The 18,035-nt window shown below is 43.0% G+C and overlaps 1 protein-coding gene across 3 annotated transcripts in view; it reads left to right on the top strand.

The window, feature by feature from the left end:
- Positions 1-18,035, top strand: part of LOC137425575 (IQ motif and SEC7 domain-containing protein 1) — a 201,371-nt gene that overhangs the window by 153,856 nt on the left and 29,480 nt on the right. For all 3 annotated transcript variants that reach the window (XM_068114140.2, XM_068114142.2, XM_068114141.2), the window contains exons 9-13: positions 7,048-7,147; positions 8,717-8,878; positions 9,040-9,222; positions 13,217-13,266; positions 14,677-15,166. In XM_068114140.2, coding sequence (XP_067970241.2) covers positions 7,048-7,147; positions 8,717-8,878; positions 9,040-9,222; positions 13,217-13,266; positions 14,677-15,166 — 985 coding nt within the window. The remainder of the gene's footprint in view (positions 1-7,047; positions 7,148-8,716; positions 8,879-9,039; positions 9,223-13,216; positions 13,267-14,676; positions 15,167-18,035) is intronic.

The raw sequence follows: 18,035 nt of genomic DNA, 5'->3' as shown, positions 1-18,035 counted from the left end.
ATTTTGCATCCTGAAGCAACCATGTATGAATGACAGGCAGATTTGGACACGGCCACCATGAGTGGCCTTTGCCGCTTGACCATGGGTGTTGTTGACTGATTTGCATAATCGATGAATTTTCACAACCAGGTGGTAAGAGAGGTATTCTAGGCACCATGGGAAGGTGAAACAACGTTAAGGATATGAGCCCTTCTGGAAAACAATGGTTGTCAGCCAGTAATTCAGGCTGTTGTCGTTAATGGACCAGCTTTCAATTATGAGTTGGTGGCACGAGTTGCAGCGGTCATTATTGCGGAGATTTGTTGTTGATGCAGTTCCCCTTTCACATTTGGAATTTATCCAGCATTTCGGTGATAACTCTGCGACTCTTCATCAATAAACTCGCTGAATCCTTAAGATTTTTAATGTCCACCAACTATTACTAAGAGATTAGTTCACGGCTTAATGTCCCATCTAATGTATTGTTTACTTACTGATCCCAAGTCATGAATGTCTCGCCTATACATTTCAAAAGCAAGTTTATATGACCTCTGTGCCATCTTGTCAGATTCGTTCGGGTGTACATATTCCGCAAGCATTATGGTGTTATTAATTATTTAAAATACAAGAAAAAAAATACGATATAATAAGAACTAGAAAGAGCAATCAGAGATTGCAGACCCTCACCAGGACATGTTTTCAGTGGTTCAGGCTTTTGGGTTAAAACAAATATTGCGGCCAAACCACGTGACCGATGACGTTATTATTATTATTTTTCTCCACCAATTTATCCCTCGATGATGCTCAATAAATCTTGATCGGATGAAGTTTTGTTCTTGTCGAATTATGATGTCATAATGGAGGCACCTATAGTGGGGGGCCGTGCATGTTTTTTTTTTTTTTCCAAATGGATGCAAAAGTTTGTTTTCAATTTTGGTTCGAGTGTCATGCACTCAGAGTAAAAAAAATGGGGCTTCTGGGGGTGTGGGTGGTTCCTGACCCCCCCCCCCCCCCCCACCGGCCTATGCGAAATATGGAAACTGTTATAACTATTGAATTGGATGATCCGATCTGAACATATGAGGTATGTATGGATTCAGGATCAGGAGTAGCAACTTGTATTTTGCCCATAGAAGCAAGAATTTTGCCGGTATCGGCGCATATCCACAAAAAAAGACCAAGGGTCATTGGCCCGGTGAGCTGAAACATGTTTAAAAAAAAATAAACTGGACAACTATACTTGGACCCATTGATATAGTGACATTTTTATTTATCTTTTAACTGTGCTACAATATGGTGGTGAGTAACTGCTTAGACAATTGCTTGAATAACTCCTTGAACAATAGTTTTAATAAGAAAGTGGCTAACAAATCGACGATATATACATGTCAGTATTGGAAATTGTTCTGGTCCAGCTACTTCTCGCATTTGCACTTGCACAGACGTGTGCACTTCAACTTTGCCCTCATGCACTTGCACAGAGCACAGGTACTTGTGCAAGTGCACTTCACATCCAGGTGCAATACATCCTTGGCGAGGGGAAGCGAGGTCCAAATGGGAAGCAGCTTGCCGTCCTCTTCCTTACACCCATCATTAGTGGGGTTGTTGACAGGCATCATGGACCTTTGGGCTGTTGTCCAGATGCTCGCTTGGAAGACACTCCTTTTTGAGATGTTGATCCAAAGCATCACTTGTTGGGGGAATTCTCTCCACGTCCCTAGTCTTCTGTGAGAACGCCCTCATTCGGAAAAGGTCAACGTCATTGTCCTCGTTTGACTCATTTGAGTACAGCCTACAGACAAAGTTAGTTGCCACTTCTTTCAGCCTCGGCGATGTTTGGAATGTAGTGTCGACGATAGTTGCAAGTTCCTCCATGAGGGATGGAACTTCGTGCATCAACTTGCAGCAGTATCGCTTACTTAAACTTAATGGAAGACGTGCTCTCTGATCCAGTGAATGTGTGGAAGAGGGCCATGGCTTTGCACGTTTGTCGTGCCCAGGTTTGTGGCGATAGTGTTCGGGGAGATCATTCTGGTTGCCTTTCCCACTTTGAAGGAGATCCAGATTTCTGCGGCCGGATTCAGAACCTTGATGTGATGGAAATTACTCAGAAGGATTACGACAACATCTGTGTCTCCAGTATGAACCATCCCAAGTGACGATGTTTGGAGGGCGTGGAGGAGATGTACTAGGACACGAGTGTCAGCTTTCTCATGGTTGCATTGATCCATTGGTGGACTATCACCTGCAGTGATGTAGACATCCTTGTCATCTGGGAACTGTCCTTCTGTTGTCTTTTGTAACAGGAATGAGAACAGTTCCTTCTTGTTATCAACGTTCGCCAGAAACTTCCGCCAATTTCCTGGGATTTTGGTGCCTGTTCCTCGTTTTTCCCTTGTGCTTCCTTTGATTGTCAGTGCACGATACTGGTCCCAGACAATTTCTACTCTTGTCGATCTTTTCAAGTCGTGGTGAGCTCTTGGGCAGAATACCTTGTCGAAATATGAATCAAAGATCTTCTCTGACGATGTTCTAATCATTTGCACCTGAGCTGGTCCACCTGATTCTAATTTTAGGTATTTGAAAATAGATAAATGTAGGGGTGTACTTACTTTTTCCACATGCGAAATTTGCATTTATGTTTATTTAAATTATACAATAGACTACAAAATGTAAATGTTTCATGATATTTGTTATATTATATCACCTTTATCTATCAATATTGTTGAAATGAAGATCAAATAGCTGGATGTTGAAATATGTTGAAAAGGTCAAAACTTTACATGGGGTGTACTTACTTTTTCACGTGACTGTATATATATATATATATATATATATATATATATATATATATATATATATATATATATATATATATATATATATATATATATATATATATATATCTGTCAGCAATGGGTGTAGTTGAAACAGCCGAATCCACTAATTAGAAGGGATGTCGGCATACTTTTGGCCATGTAGTGTATCTGCATTGTACTGGTCTGTACAGCCGGGGTTGGCTACCAAGTGCCATGCAATGGCAAAATACAAGAAGAAATGGCCGACGGTCCTTGAACGTTCATACATGCTCGCACTGGTTGTGTTCTAATTCCCAAGTTCTTTCCTCAAATCGCCAGAGGGACTTGCTGTTTGATACTTGCTCAGCCATCCTTTGGGTTGTACAGCCCTTCACATCGTCGCTTAAACTCATAGATGACATATGCTGATTTGTGAGGTGGGCAGCACATCCTTGTTGACTGACGTGAGCAAAAAAGAAATTTTCAATTAATTAAGTACACCAGTATCGATGCAAAGTGAGTGGTGAGCTTAAACCTGAATTGTACACCATACATGTTGACGCTCATCTCTGCAGCAGAACAGGCTACATGAAGTGAGAAGCTCAGATGTAAATAGTTGCAATTATGATATGTCAAAGAAAATATTTACGATGCACATGCACACTTCCACGTATGCAAACACACTCACACGTGTATATCAACATTAAATGGGCAATTCAGCTCATTTGCAGTCTGTGAAAAGCACAGAACCACCCATTGCATAATGCAGTGTCAACTGCCACACTGCAGCATCAGTCAACTGGCCCAGCCTACATAGGCTTTTGAAGCCTTTTATTGCCAGTCACACCCCTGGGGATAAGGAATCGATCCACGAATGTGTTTTTTGCTCCCTGGCTATCATCATCATTAGAGTGGATTTAGAGATGCTACTCCTGTGTGTATGTATATATATATATTGTTGCGGATCTCAGATTACGGCGCTCCCCTTACCGAAGGGGGGTTAATCCCCTCGTCTATTAAGCTGGCCGTCCAAGTCCTTAGAAATTATGACGTCACTCCCGGTCGGTAGTAGCCAGGGTCATTAGTCAATGAAGTCCCAAATACCTGCGTACTAAGACCGGCCGTAAGCGAGGAGATAATTTCCACCCAAGCCGCAGCGTTAATGGATATGCCGAGCGAAGCGAGCTGCGACTCGGGCCGTTGACAAAAGATTAACCCGATTCCCAGCGTTGGCCAAATCGTGCCATGTATATTCAATGGAGAAATCACTAAAGCGACCGGATGAGAGGAAACCCAAAGTAAAGGAAGAACAAATATAATTTATCAATTATGTACAATAACGAAGAGGAAACGAAAGAAGTAGTCTAGTAGGAAGACTAGGTCCCCCTGCACCCCCCGGAGATATACTTCTAATCAGTGTTTCTAGATTGGAAACAATGTGTAGAAAATGACTAGCTATGGCCCCAAGCTGAAAAAATGTCCCACATACCATTTTTATGCAAATTACTGCTGCCATTATCAAAAAAAGACTAGGTCCCCCTGCACCCCCCCGGAGATATACTTCTAATCAGTGTTTCTAGATTGGAAAAAATGTGTAGAAAATGACTAGCTATGGCCCCAAGCTGAAACAATGTCCCACATACCATTTTTATGCAAATTACTGCTGCCATTATCAAAAAAACGATTTTTGACATATCTCAGCCAATATTGCAGATAATTGAAAAATGAAGGTGTCTAGACCCATGTTTTGAAGGGCATAGATCATGATAGAACTATTCATAACATGATTACATGTGTCTATGGTATACTAGTATGCTAATTAGTGCTTTATTTACAAAATAATCACAGTTTTACGAAATAATAGACTCATATTAAGGTCCGTCTACACAGACGTTAACACAAAGTTTTATTTTTCTAAATACCCTGTGAAATTCACCGAATGCCCTGTGAAACCTGGGATTCTTCTCCAGCTTTTTCAAGGGCCCGACTTTTCCCTTCCCTTTGAAGGCACTGGTGCAGTCTTCTCCGCTGAACACATAGTACCCCAGGAGAGTGGCACAGTAGTCCTCTCCCAGGGATTCTGCCAGCTCAGAGACGTTGACAAGTTGGCGATGCTTCCCTGACCCTGTATCCAGGTACACCGTCAGCTTGATGTTGTGGGCATGGTGGAGCAGGATCAGGAGGATGTCTGTGTCCGGTGTTCTGACTACAGCGTTCTTGTATCCGATGGTAGCAGCATGATGGAGGTACAGAACCACCCTGGTATCAGTCTCTTCCTGGTTGCTGTAGATCGTGGGGAGTTCACGTACCTCGACCTGAAACACAAAAAGGCACCGCATTTCAATCACCAGTCACTGCCAGTTTCAGTATATCTCCGGGGGGTGCAGGGGGACCTAGTCTTTTTTTGATAATGGCAGCAGTAATTTGCATAAAAATGGTATGTGGGACATTTTTTCAGCTTGGGGCCATAGCTAGTCATTTTCTACACATTTTTTCCAATCTATAAACACTGATTAGAAGTATATCTCCGGGGGGTGCAGGGGGACCTAGTCTTTTTTTGATAATGGCAGCAGTAATTTGCATAAAAATGGTATGTGGGACATTTTGTCAGCTTGGGGCCATAGCTAGTCATTTTCTACACATTTTTTCCAATCTAGAAACACTGATTAGAAGTATATCTCCGGGGGGTGCAGGGGGACCTAGTCTTTTTTTGGTAATGGCAGCAGTAATTTGCATAAAAATGGTATGTGGGACATTATTTCAGCTTGGGGCCATAGCTAGTCATTTTCTACACATTTTTTCCAATCTAGAAACACTGATTAGAAGTATATCTCCGGGGGGTGCAGGGGGACCTAGTCTTCCTACTAGACTAAAGGGAATATACAACAAGAAGAAGAAGCAGTGACACAGGGCAGCCTTAAACAGTCTTATATTATCACACGCCCAGGAAAATACAAACACACTTACACGAATGGGGTGGTGGTGGCGGTAAGGAAGAGAAGGGTCAAAGCCGATGGTTCCGGGCTCCGGGTCCGCCGCGAAGAATGGCAGGCAGCTGGTGTCGTTGGCGCGCAACCGGACCTTATAATTATGCGAGGGACTGGGATGCCGCGTACGTAATCTTCGTGCCAACTCTCTCTCGCCCAACGTTCGTCTCAGAGGGTACCCTCACGCAGGTCGCTCAAACAACGTGACAATCAATCGAGTGCTCCCCGCGCAGTTCGTTCACAATCAGCATCCCCCGGCGCAGTCCTGTTACAATGGCCTCCCCTCGCGCAGTCCGTACACAATTGATGGCTCCCTGCGCAGTTCGTAATCAATGGCCTCCCCTCACGCAGTCCGTCAAAGGGCTTCGCGCTCGCGCTTATATCATCGCGCGTCGAAATCAAGCCGCCTTCATAGGGCTACGCCTACTAACGAGCTCACCTCGGCCCTGGTTGGTCAGCGAGGGCTCACTGGCTCCACCCTCGATGGCTCGTGGGTGAGGCCACACCTCTTCCCGTGGCTCCGCCCCTTCTTTCCTCGAGCCGACCGCATGTTCAATGGCGTTTGGAGCGAGCGCTAAGGCAGCGACGACGGCAATAAGATTATGTGAGAGCATTAGGAAGGACAAGCCCCGCCTGTTGGTGCTACTGGCACTTTGGAGAGAGAGGAGAGAGATTGGGGGTAATTGAAGGGGCCTAGGTTATTTGATTAATACAACGCAGATTCAACTATTGGGAACAGATCCTTAACTAGAACACATACTAATGAGATAACTAAAGAAGAAGCCTATGATGTCCTACGTGTTGCAATATGACCTAACTAGGGTGCGACCTTTGACCTTTACACCAAAAATGGGAGTATTTACAGGGGATTATTTGTAAGGGATTGTTACAAATATCTACAAAGTGGAGGGTTCTAAAAAGCACAACAATATATATATATATTGTACATACACATGTAATTATGTATATCACACACACTCACATTCACTTCTATGAATGGACATGGTGATTGGAAATTAGAAATCGTTGATGACCAATGGTTGCCAGCATTGAAGAATTTTCATTGCCATTACAATAATTGCTGCAATGATGTATATATTATTATTAATAATGACTATGACAGTGATTAGGGCCATCACTAGTAGAATAGCAATTGCGATCAGTATGTCTGCAGTTATTTAAATGTATACATAAATGGGATAGTTTTATCAAACATCATATCAGCAACAGTAGCATCCATGATTGTTGTGGTGCTGTTGTTCTTTGTGGAATGCCCCTGCCAGGTGACCAAGATCATGCACAAGAAGAAGCACGTGATGATGTACAGTTTCCGACGATCCTTTTCACTATACGGGATGCAAGTCCACCTTTTCGAAAACCCCTGTAAGCTTGTCACTTTTTTTTTTCTTCTTTTTTTTAACCTCCTGTAGTTACCCTGTAGAAAACCCCTGGAGGTGGCCAGAGGTTGTTTTTGCCCCTGTTTTGTCTGTCTGTGAGCAGGATAACTCAAAAAGTTGTGGAGGAATTTGTACGAAACTGGGTGGACAGGTTGGGTGTGAGACGAGGGTGAATTGATTCGAGTTTGGTGAACATCCGGATCTGGATCCGGATACGAGAATTTTTAAAGTGATTCTTCACCACTGGGTGTTCGGGCCCAAAACAATTTATAACATGATATCTCAAAAAAGTTGACGGATTCAAATGAAACTTGATGAATGAGTTGGTTAGGTGACAAGAACAAGCCGATTAGATTTAGGTTAAGGCCTGGATGCAGATCCGGCCTATCGGTGGGATAGAAAACGTAAACTGTTCAGCCTGGCGGATGTATGCGCTCTACTATTATTATATGTTACATCACTGGGATAGTGCAATCTCGCGTGAAGTTTTCACATCGGTTTTAAGTGAGCCTGCTGTTCGCGTTATACCATTAGGGTTTGGGTCGGGTGTAAGCGAACAAGGAAACATGGCTGAAAGTACAGTACTTGGAATGAATAAGTTTACCTAAACCTTTCATTAACTTAGAAAAAAGATTTACCAATGATCCTTGTACAGTATGAGGCTGTCACATTCTGATCTGTATGTAACTTTTGATCTAAATGGAGAAATTTGTCAACAGATTCATATCGGCAAGTCACTCCAAACCTCACAGCGTCTTGATAATATTCCTGTCAATTTGACGCAAACACGGTCAGTTCTCGTCAATCTGTCTCAATACATGCACAAGGAAACCCGAAACACCAGAAGAGGCCGACCCATAGATATAACAAGATAGTAATCACACTTAATTGCCTAAATAAATTAATTGTAGTTAACTTGCATGTTCAATTATCCATTTGACATATAAAGCCGTTATATTTCATGTAAATTATCCTCTTGCACTCATCGTCATTGGTTTATATGTATGGTATACGTCAGTTTGATGCCATGGAAACAAAAGCCTTCAAAATCATGGGAATCGCCTGTAATGAAGCTGAGTTTCCAATGAACCAATCAATCACTTTCACATCACAGGTAGGTTACCACCTGCCTCCTTTCAGGTTTTTGCAGGACGCACACGATCTCGCAGTTACCAATTCCTGGTGCAAAAATCTAAACTCACGGCTCATCTCCACTCATTCGTTCCTCTTTCCACCCCCCCCCCCCCCCCTCCACCTGTAGAACCAACTTCCTCAGTCTCTTCAATCTCATTCTTTCCTCCAGAGCTTAAAGATAGCTGTTCACCACCATCTCAGGCCATCCCCATCCACAACTATGATCTCTATTACACTCGTTAACTATCCCCAAGCCAACCTCTTTCCAAGTTTCCAGTGTTTCCTTCCACTTCTGTGATTGAGAGTTTAAGGCTGTATCCATCTTGTGCCTTCCTGTTGCCCTCGTTCTTCCCCACATCCCTTATTTCTCTAACTCTCGCTCTATTTTGTGGAATGCTTGTATGTGCCTGGTGTCATGCAGGTTACCAGAACGGCATGAGGCTGCTGTCGGCCCTGCCTGGCGCTGACACAGAACTCCTCACGACCTACAATGCAGCAAATGCTGAAGATCGCAAAAAGATTGTGGAGGACCTGCAGGAATGCATCGCTGAAGTGCATGAAATGGAGAAATACAGGATTGAAGGTACTGTCCATCACAGATTGGTCTCATATGTTCGTACGCATTTGTACAGAAGGAGGCCTGAATCTTGCTTGAGAAACTGGGCAGGGCTTTGGCACAGTATATCGTGGATCAGGTGTAAGACATTCTTGCAATTCCTTTGTGGTCTTCCCTGTTTCTTGCAGTTGAACTGGAGAAGCAGAAAGGCATTGTAGGAAGACAGCCTCAGGGGCAGGGCCTTGCAGGAAAGGTGGACGGTACCAATGGAAGTGCAAGGCCACGTGGTAGTCTCGATGATAGCTGCATCATTGGTGAAGGTTTAAAACGCACAGCCCTGAGCAATTCACTTCGAGACCTTTCTGGAGAAGGTAAGCTTATAATGCTCTTGAATTCCTGATTGATTCCTCTTAATCATCCTTCTTCCCTTTTATGTCCCTTGCATTTTTCAGAGTCTTCATTGTTATTGTTGGCATACAGCATTTGTTTTTCAATTTGGAATCAGAAAAAAAACAACAGACTCGTAGCAACAAAAACAAAAACAAAAAAACATCACTCGTCGCATCAGTATTGTTACAAATGAAGCCTGAGAAATACAAAAAGACACCAACTCCAGATGAAAACACAATGGTTTCCTTGTTTAAAAAAGACAAAGGCCTAATTCGAGACATCAGCCCTTGCCTGACTTCATCAGAGACAATGTGGACCATTTCTGTAGGGTTGTAGCTGCACAGGCCCCACCTTGTCGAAGGTCCGATTGGTTGATTGTTCATGTGGTCGACACTGAGACCGAAAGCACCAATAACATCAACCTGTCCAAATTAATGAAATTGTACAGGTGAAAGGGAGTGGTGCAATTAGTCTTTCCCCATTTTTTTTACGAGGATACATTAATATAAGGTGTGCGGGCCACACGTAGCCAATAATAAAAGGCACCCTGTGGCTTAAACGTCACACACTTTGCCTTTGCCTTTTTGACATTTATGATTTTGTAAACCTTTAGTTTGATTGGAACAAATGTCTTGCATGACAATCCCATTTCTCCCATCTTGCGGTTTGCAGTTATTTTACCCTGTTTGCATACTACTTCCACCACCAAAGGTGGACGGAGGATGTGTTTTCACCACTGTCTGGTTTTTCTCTGCCTGCTCTGTGTTTGTCTGTCTATGAGCAGGATATCTCAAAAGGTTACGGATGGATTCAGACGAAATTTGGTGGACAGGTTGGGTGTGCACAACAGGCATTTTAAGGCCATTTTCCCTCCGAGAGCGGGGGTTAGCCTTGCGGGCCCCATGACAATCTTCTCCATTTTGCCCTATTTTCTACATCTCCCCTTGTTAAGCCCCTTGCCCGCATTTCTTCTTCCACCATCTTTAGCCAAGTCTTTTTCGGTCTGCCCCGTCCTCTACTTCCTTCTACATTCATTTCCATCACTCTTCTCAACCAGTCACTTTCATCCTTCCTCAACACATGACCAAACAATCTCAACCTGTTTGTCTTCACAGCATCAATCACAGTCTCTATTCCCATCATCTTTCGCAATTCATCATTTGTCCTCCTCTCTCTCAACGATACTCCACACATCCACCGAACCATTCGCATTTCCATCCTTTCCAGCCTTCGTTGCTGCTCAATGTTTATTACCCATGTCTCGCTCCCATAAATCATAACACTTCTCACACATGCAGCATACACCTTTCCCTTCAGCTTCAACGACACTCCCCTCCTCATCAGCATGCCACTCAGTTCCCGAATCTTCTTCCATGCACATCTCACTCTAGCAAACGTCACTGAGTCTGATCCACCTTCTCCATTCAGCATATCTCCGAAGTCGCAAAATGTTTTCACACCTTCCAGATTCAGGCCGTCTACAAGATCCAATTCAACATTTCCTCCATCTGCAGCTGCCTCTGTGCACACCTTACACTTGAATGTAGCTGCCACACTGGTTAATGACCCTCTCAGACCACTACATTTTTGATGAACCCACTCAGCGCACATTGTACATTGAATGGAGTTCACTCTGACACCCTTCCTGCACACGGCCACTTCCCAGTTCTTTCCACCTCACCACGTGCTTTACCACTTGCCATCACCTTCGTCTTTCCGATATTCACCTTCAGTTCAGAACTTTTGCCTCCTTACATTAATTCCACTTGTTCATCTTCTCCTTGAGTCCATCCATACTCTCCCCAATCAACACCAGATCATCTGCATACAACAACTACCACGGTAAACCCTCCTTTACGTTCCGTGCCAGCATCTCCCTCCATCACAGCTACAAATAGTCGTGGACTTAGTACCGACCCCTGATGTACTCCCACATTCACCTCAAACTCACCACTGTTCCCCCGTCCTTCGTCCTTACAGCTGTGTGCGCTCTCTCGTACATTGCCATCACTACTATGATCAACCATTCCTCCACTCCTAACTTCCACAATGCCCATGTCACTACTTTGTGTGGAACCCAATCGAATGCTTTCTCCAGATCAACAAACCCAAGAAACAACTTCTTCCTCTTCTCCATGTACTTCTCCTGCAACTGCCTTACCATAAAAAGCTCGTCTGTCGTTCCTCTTCCTGGCATAAATCCAAACTGCATTTCGTCGATCTTCACCTTCTTCCTTATCCTCCTCTCCAACACCCTTTCCAATACCTTCATTCCATGCTCTAATAACTCTATCGCTCTATACGAGCCACAGTCCAGTGGGTCACCTTTCCCCTTGTATAGAGGGACGAGGGTACTCAGTTCCCAAACCACTGGAATGCGGCCTTCTTTCACTACCAGATTGCAGATCTCTGTCATTCTCTTCACACCCCAACTTCCCGCTGCCGTCAACATATCTCCCACAACTCCCGTCGGCCCTCCCGCTTTTCTGCTCTTCATTGCTTTTATCGCTTCCTCAACTTCCTTCTCAGTGATCTTCTCTGCCGGTCCTAAAACTGGGTTACTCTCTATGTTGCCATCCCATTCATTCTCTGCATTCAACAGCACTTCCATATATCTCTTCCATCTTCCTTTAATTCCATCTGGGTCCACAACGATTTGTCCCACTTCATCCTTCAAGCAACTCACCCCCATCACATCACACCTCTCTTTCGCTATCTGCTTTGCAATCCTGAATACCGCTCTCTGACCCTCTTCCGAATCCAAGTGTTCTCCGAACATTTTCCTACATGCCTCCTGCGCCTTTGCTCCCTCTTTCTTTGCAGCCTTCTTGGTTGCCTTATAACTTTCATGCGCTGCCTTTTCTGCCCCCATACCCTTCGCCTTCTGCCACTCCTTGAACTTCTTCCTCTTCTCGTCAATCCTCTTTCCAACTTCATCATCCCAACACCATGTTTCCGAGTGCCTCGGTAGTGACAAGTGTGTGCCAAGGACAAATTGGTTAGATTTTGGTGAGGATCTGGATCTGGATCTGGATACGAGAATTTTTAAGCGAATCTTCACCACACACAGATAGGGTCAAAACGATACGATATCTCAAGCTATGGATGGATTTGGATGAAACTTGGTACACAGGTTGGTTGTGTGACAATAACAAATTGGTTTGATTTTGGTGAATATCCGGATGCGATAGTTTTTTAATTTTTTATTTACCGGTAATCTTCATAATTGAGAGATAGGGCCAAAAACTATATATAGCACAACATTTCAAAACGTTGTGGACGGATTATGACAAAACTTGGAGAATGAGTTGGTTAGATGACAAGAACAAGCTGATTAGATTTTGGTTCATGTCTGGATCCATATCCGGTCTATCAGTGGGAGACAAAACGTAAACTGTTTAGCCTGGCGGAGGTATGCTCTCTACAGAGTGCCGTTCTAGTTACCTCCGCCACCAAAGGTGGATGGAGGTTATGTTTTCACCCCTGTCTGTTTGTTTGTTTGTTTGTTTGTTTGTGAACAAAATATCTCAAAAAGTTGTGGATGGATTCGGACGAAATTTGGCAGAGATGTAGCGTATGTGACAAGGACGAAATTGTTAGATTTTGATTCGGATCCGGCTACTAGAATTTTTAAAGTGATTCTTCACCATTGGGAGATCGGGCCAAAAACGATACATAGCAGGATATCTCAAAAAGTTATGGACGGATTTGTACGAAACTTGCTGGACAGGTTGTGTGTGACAAGAAAGAATCGATTCGATTTTTGTGAAGATCTGAATATGGATTCGGATATGATAATTATTTAATTTTTTAAGTGATTCTTCACCATTGAGTGATGTGGCCAACCAGGTGGAGGTATGCTCTCTACTGATTGCCGTTCTAGTTGATTCTGTTTTGATCTCATGTCCTTGTTGGCTATGTTGTATTCTGTCTATATGCGTAGGCCTACCCTAATCTTACCGACGCTTTTTACAGGGAAGCGAGGACGCCATGTCACTACTCACATTCCTGAGGGTCATTCTGAGGTGATTATATTTGTTTCTTTATGAGGATTCTCATCGCAGGTCTCAGTTTGCTGGTTTAAGTATATAAAATGTAGATGGATGATCCTTACAATATACTATTTATTACTGTGGTTTTTTTTCCATAGATGCCTGCTGACATGTTTGGTCAGGATTCTTCCAAATTCCTCTCACAGTTGTGTCCCTTGTCACTTTGAAATGTTATGGCCGTTGTCGGTCAATTCCTTAATTTGCATCCCAAAACATCCGTTAGATTGAGCTGTGATACTTCAAGAATGTGTACTCCACTTTTCAGCCTCAAGATACGTGGCTGTCTCACTGTCCATGGCAAAGTGTACATTATCCTCAATGATGAAAAACTTTTGTGCAGTTGATTTTTCCATGGTGTTCCATTTCATTGAAGGCTCGACGACCTGTGATGGTGGTGGGTTTACTTCCCATGGCTCCCTAAATTCTCTTTTATGACATCAGTCTTTCCAATTTTATGGAGAAAAAGTCGCCTTTTCTTCGATAACAATCTGTGGCAGCATTATTTTCCTTCTTGAGTTCTTCATTCCTATGCAGCACAAAACTGTGGGGTAGCATCATTGGCTGAGGGTGTGGCTGTCTCGCTGATGCAGTGCCCTCTGCTGGTTAGGGCAGGAATTTGTAATATGTTTGTGGTGCCGGTGATAGCTCACCTACTCTTCATGAAGGACACAGTGGGGATCTTTAACGCCCACCACCGAATTCTGGCAGGTGGGATTCCCATTTAATGTTCATCCAAGGGATGGCATGCACATTGATGGATCATCCTGCACGTGAAACGCCCGGATGACAGGTTATAGCTTGGTGGGGATTGGAACCCTGGTGAGACAGCTTAGAGACGAGTGCTTCTTGGGATGATTTTAGTTATTTCAATCCACACTTGCCAATCCAAACTTGGCAAGCGTGGTAAGTACGCCAAACACCCACCGTCATCAGTTGAGGGAGGCCTTCGTCCTGTTGTGGACTGGAATGGGCTGGTTTACAGTCAACTTTATTTGAAACGTTCTTTGATGTTTGAGGGCTCTTTTTTTTGTTTACCTCCAGAAAACATTTCACCTGAAGACGGTATAGAATTAAATGAATACCATCAGGTGGGTTGACTTTGAATGCTGAGGTGACTTTTAGCTTTTTTGACTAATGACTTCATTTATTTCCTTTTTCTTTGAACATCTGAATGAAAACCAATACATATCTATCCAGTGAAATGCTATACGTACCTGTATTGGTGTTCAATTTAGAACTGAAAATTAAGTGTTCACGACAGACCTCGTCACAAGTGTTCAAACTTACCCCCATCTGACGATCTCAGACAAAGGATGCATGACGATGAGAATGTGCGATAAATATAAGTAATCTATTGGTTTTTTTTTTTAACAATCTGTGCAGAACACTACCAGTGCCACATCATCGCATCAAAAACTCTCCACATGCGAGTCTGAACGATCGTCGCCTCTCCAGGTGTCAAATTCTTCTTCCTTACAAATCAACGACTTTGGGCGCAAGCCTCCAAGCCGTACCTACAGCCAGGCCTCAGACTTTGGACATCCAGAATACTTTCCCTTGCCTTCCATTAATTCCCGGCCACCCTCTCCGGGTCCAGCTGAATGGTGTCGACCACAAATTTCAACACAGAAAAATCAGTGGCCATTGGTACCGACAAGGGTTTCCTTGGACTTGAGGCCACCGGCCCCACCTCCGGTTTCCAGCAAGCCGAAATACTTTGGTCATGCTACGAGTTCAGCAAGCTGTGGACTTCCTCTCCCTTATGCTGGCTCTGTGACATTGCCTCATACTCCTCAAAGTGGTGGCATCTGGAAGGAAAACCTGCAAACTCCTCCAGAGCCTTCAAGTCCTTCCCTTCAGAAGCACCATTCTGGTAAGAAAGTCTTGTGAAAAATCAAGAGTTGTGATGTTTAGAGTCTGTAAAGAGTAAGTGAATGAAAATTGTGAATACAATTATAAGGATGTTCTGGGTTGGAATTAATGTACACAACTTGAATTGTGTTGTTTTGTCAATTATTTTCATCAACGTCGATTCGTCATTCCTTGCGGGAGATAAATTTGAAGATTACAGTGACAGTCCAGGCTTTCTCTGTGTGTAGATGTGCTCCTTTCTTCTTCAAGATAACTATTTTTCCCTCAATTTGTTGTCTCGTGCATCTCCCTTCAGTTGTTCAAGATCGTTACCCATCATCACCTCGTCCTTTCTCCAATAGCCATCCAGCTCTACTCTGTTATACCCCTCCCCTCCTCCTTGCACCTCTCTCCTTTCTGCCAATCATTCACTTATGTGCGATATCCTTTTCCTACTGTTCCCCTTTGGTTCTCAGTCACTCTGTGAGCCTGCTCCCATATGTCGTTTAGCTCCTCCATTAGCCTCAATTTCTGCATGCATAAAAATATAATGAAACTAGAAAGAGCAATCAGAGATTGCAGACCCTCACCAGGACGTGTTTTCAGTGGTTTTGAAGGCTTTTGTGTTAAAACAAATATGGCGGCCGAACCACGTGACCGATGGCGTCATAATTATTTTTTTCTCCACCAATTTATCCCTAGATACACACAACAGAACATGCATTTTAAGGCCATTTTCCCTGCTAGAGCGGGGGTTAGCCAAATTTATCCCTAGATGATGCTCAATAAATTTCATCTTGATCGGATGATGTTTTGTACTTGTCGAATTATGACGTTATAATGGAGGCACTGATGACATCATCATGCACATATGTTATTCCACATGGAGAGTTCTTTACAATGAGCCATGTCTCAATTTTTTCTATGCAACGCTTTCGGAGATATAGAGGTGTAAAGTTTTTCAAGTTTTCCAAGATGGCGCCCATACCATGTGACCTATGACGTCATAATTATCGTTAAAAAATATACAGTTGGAGTTGTTCCTGTCAATCGGACCAACGGTTGCGGAGAAAATGATATTTATTATATGCGGACAAACAGACACAGATTAAAAAAAAATCGCTCATAGAGCGACACTTGGCAAAAGAGAACAAAGCAGAATGGCTCAGTAGAGCATCCTTTTGACCTCTTCAATAATTGGTGGTTCAATTCAGTTAACAGATATGTAAATCCCATTCAAATTTCAAGTGAATCGGATGAAAATTGAGGGTTTTAGAAATTTGAAATTGTTGTTGACCTTTGACCTATGGTGATCTTAAAAATAGTTGGTGGTTGAATTCAGTGTACTGATATGTAAATCCCATTCAAATTTCAAGTGAATCGGATGAAAATTGAGGATTTTAGAAATTTGAAATTGTTGTTGACCTTTGGCCTATGTTGACCTTTTGGACGATGCTGATCTCAAAAATAGTTGGTGGTTGAATTCAGTTAGCTGATATCTAAATCCTCTTCAAATTTCAAGTCAATTGGATGAAAATTTCAGGATTTTAGAAATTCAAAAAAAAGTGCTTGACCTTTGGCCTACGTTGACCTTTTGGTCTACGCTGATCTAAAAAAAATAGTTGATGGTTGAATTCAGTTAGCCGATATGTAAACCCTATTCAAATTTCAAGACAATCGGATGAAAATTGAGGATTTTAGAAATTTTCTAAAAAGTGGTTGACCTTTGGCCTATGTTGACCCCAAAAATATATAGGATTTTGTCGGACCATGAACTCTACCATTTGGTAAAGTTTCGTGAAGATCGGTTTAAAATTGTGTCCTGTAGGCGAGTATAAGTGAGCGGACAGACAAACACACACAAATCGGAGTGATCAACATACTTGCAAATTTATTTATTTATTTTTTTGCCAAGTAACAAACAAACGGACTCAGATGCAATACCCTCTCCTCAGGTGAGGGTAATAAAAATGGCTAAGGATAGCAATGCGAAACAATCTGAGTTTCTTCCTCTATCTGTTGTTGATTATTGCCTCCATAGTTTTTTGTCCCGTCTGTCCATTCCCATGTCTTCTCATGCATGCATGTCTCAATTGTCTCATGCATGTCTTCTCATGCTTCTCATGCATTGATATCATGTGTTTCCCAACCATGTAACCACGTGTATATCGGTGTCGGACATCTCTCTTTCTCTCTTTTTATCCCTTTCTTTCCCTCTCTCTCTCCACGATTTGTCCACTCCCTTGCTTGTTATAGCTACATCTTGTCCCTCTACCCCACTGTTGGTGCATTGCTTTCTACCCTCTTTCACCTGGCTCATCCAAGAGCCTACACCCTGTATGCTATAAGTATGACCGCACCGTCCTCACAACCTGCGACACAAATGGTATTTTTTTTTTTTGCCGCCTCTGTCCACTCAACTCTTCTTGATTAAACCTTACGAATAATTTTATTCCACATAATGATTATATTTCTTGAGGTCCCTCATCATGAGTAACACTCGACCCAAACCAAAACCAATAGAAATCTGAGACAACAAACCCAGGCAGTATGTAATCCACAGAGGTCTCCAGGCCTGATGTCTTAGGTTCACCAGAAAACCAATATGGCGGACATTATTTTGTCTGGGTGGCATGGTGGGTGGTGTTCAGCAGCTCTCTGACCAATGGGTGCACATATCAAAAATCGATCTCCAACATGAACCACAACTACCATGCGGAGCTCTTGTCAACCTGTGACACATCGCAGGTAAAAATATATACAAAACAAAAAAATTTAAACCTTTAAGGCAATGGTCTGTAGCATTATGAATCTGCCATTTTATGAGCTTTGTCTTCCATGAGGGGTTCTGCAATGGCAAAAGTGTTTGAGCTCCTTTAATATAATCTGGT

The sequence above is a fragment of the Myxine glutinosa genome, chromosome 4 (genome assembly GCF_964187855.1).
Source record: "Myxine glutinosa chromosome 4, kmMyxGlut1.1, whole genome shotgun sequence".
NCBI classification, from domain to species: Eukaryota; Metazoa; Chordata; class Myxini; order Myxiniformes; family Myxinidae; genus Myxine; species Myxine glutinosa.
The sequence above is the reverse complement of the archived record's forward strand: the minus strand, read 5'-3'. Positions and strand labels throughout refer to the sequence as shown.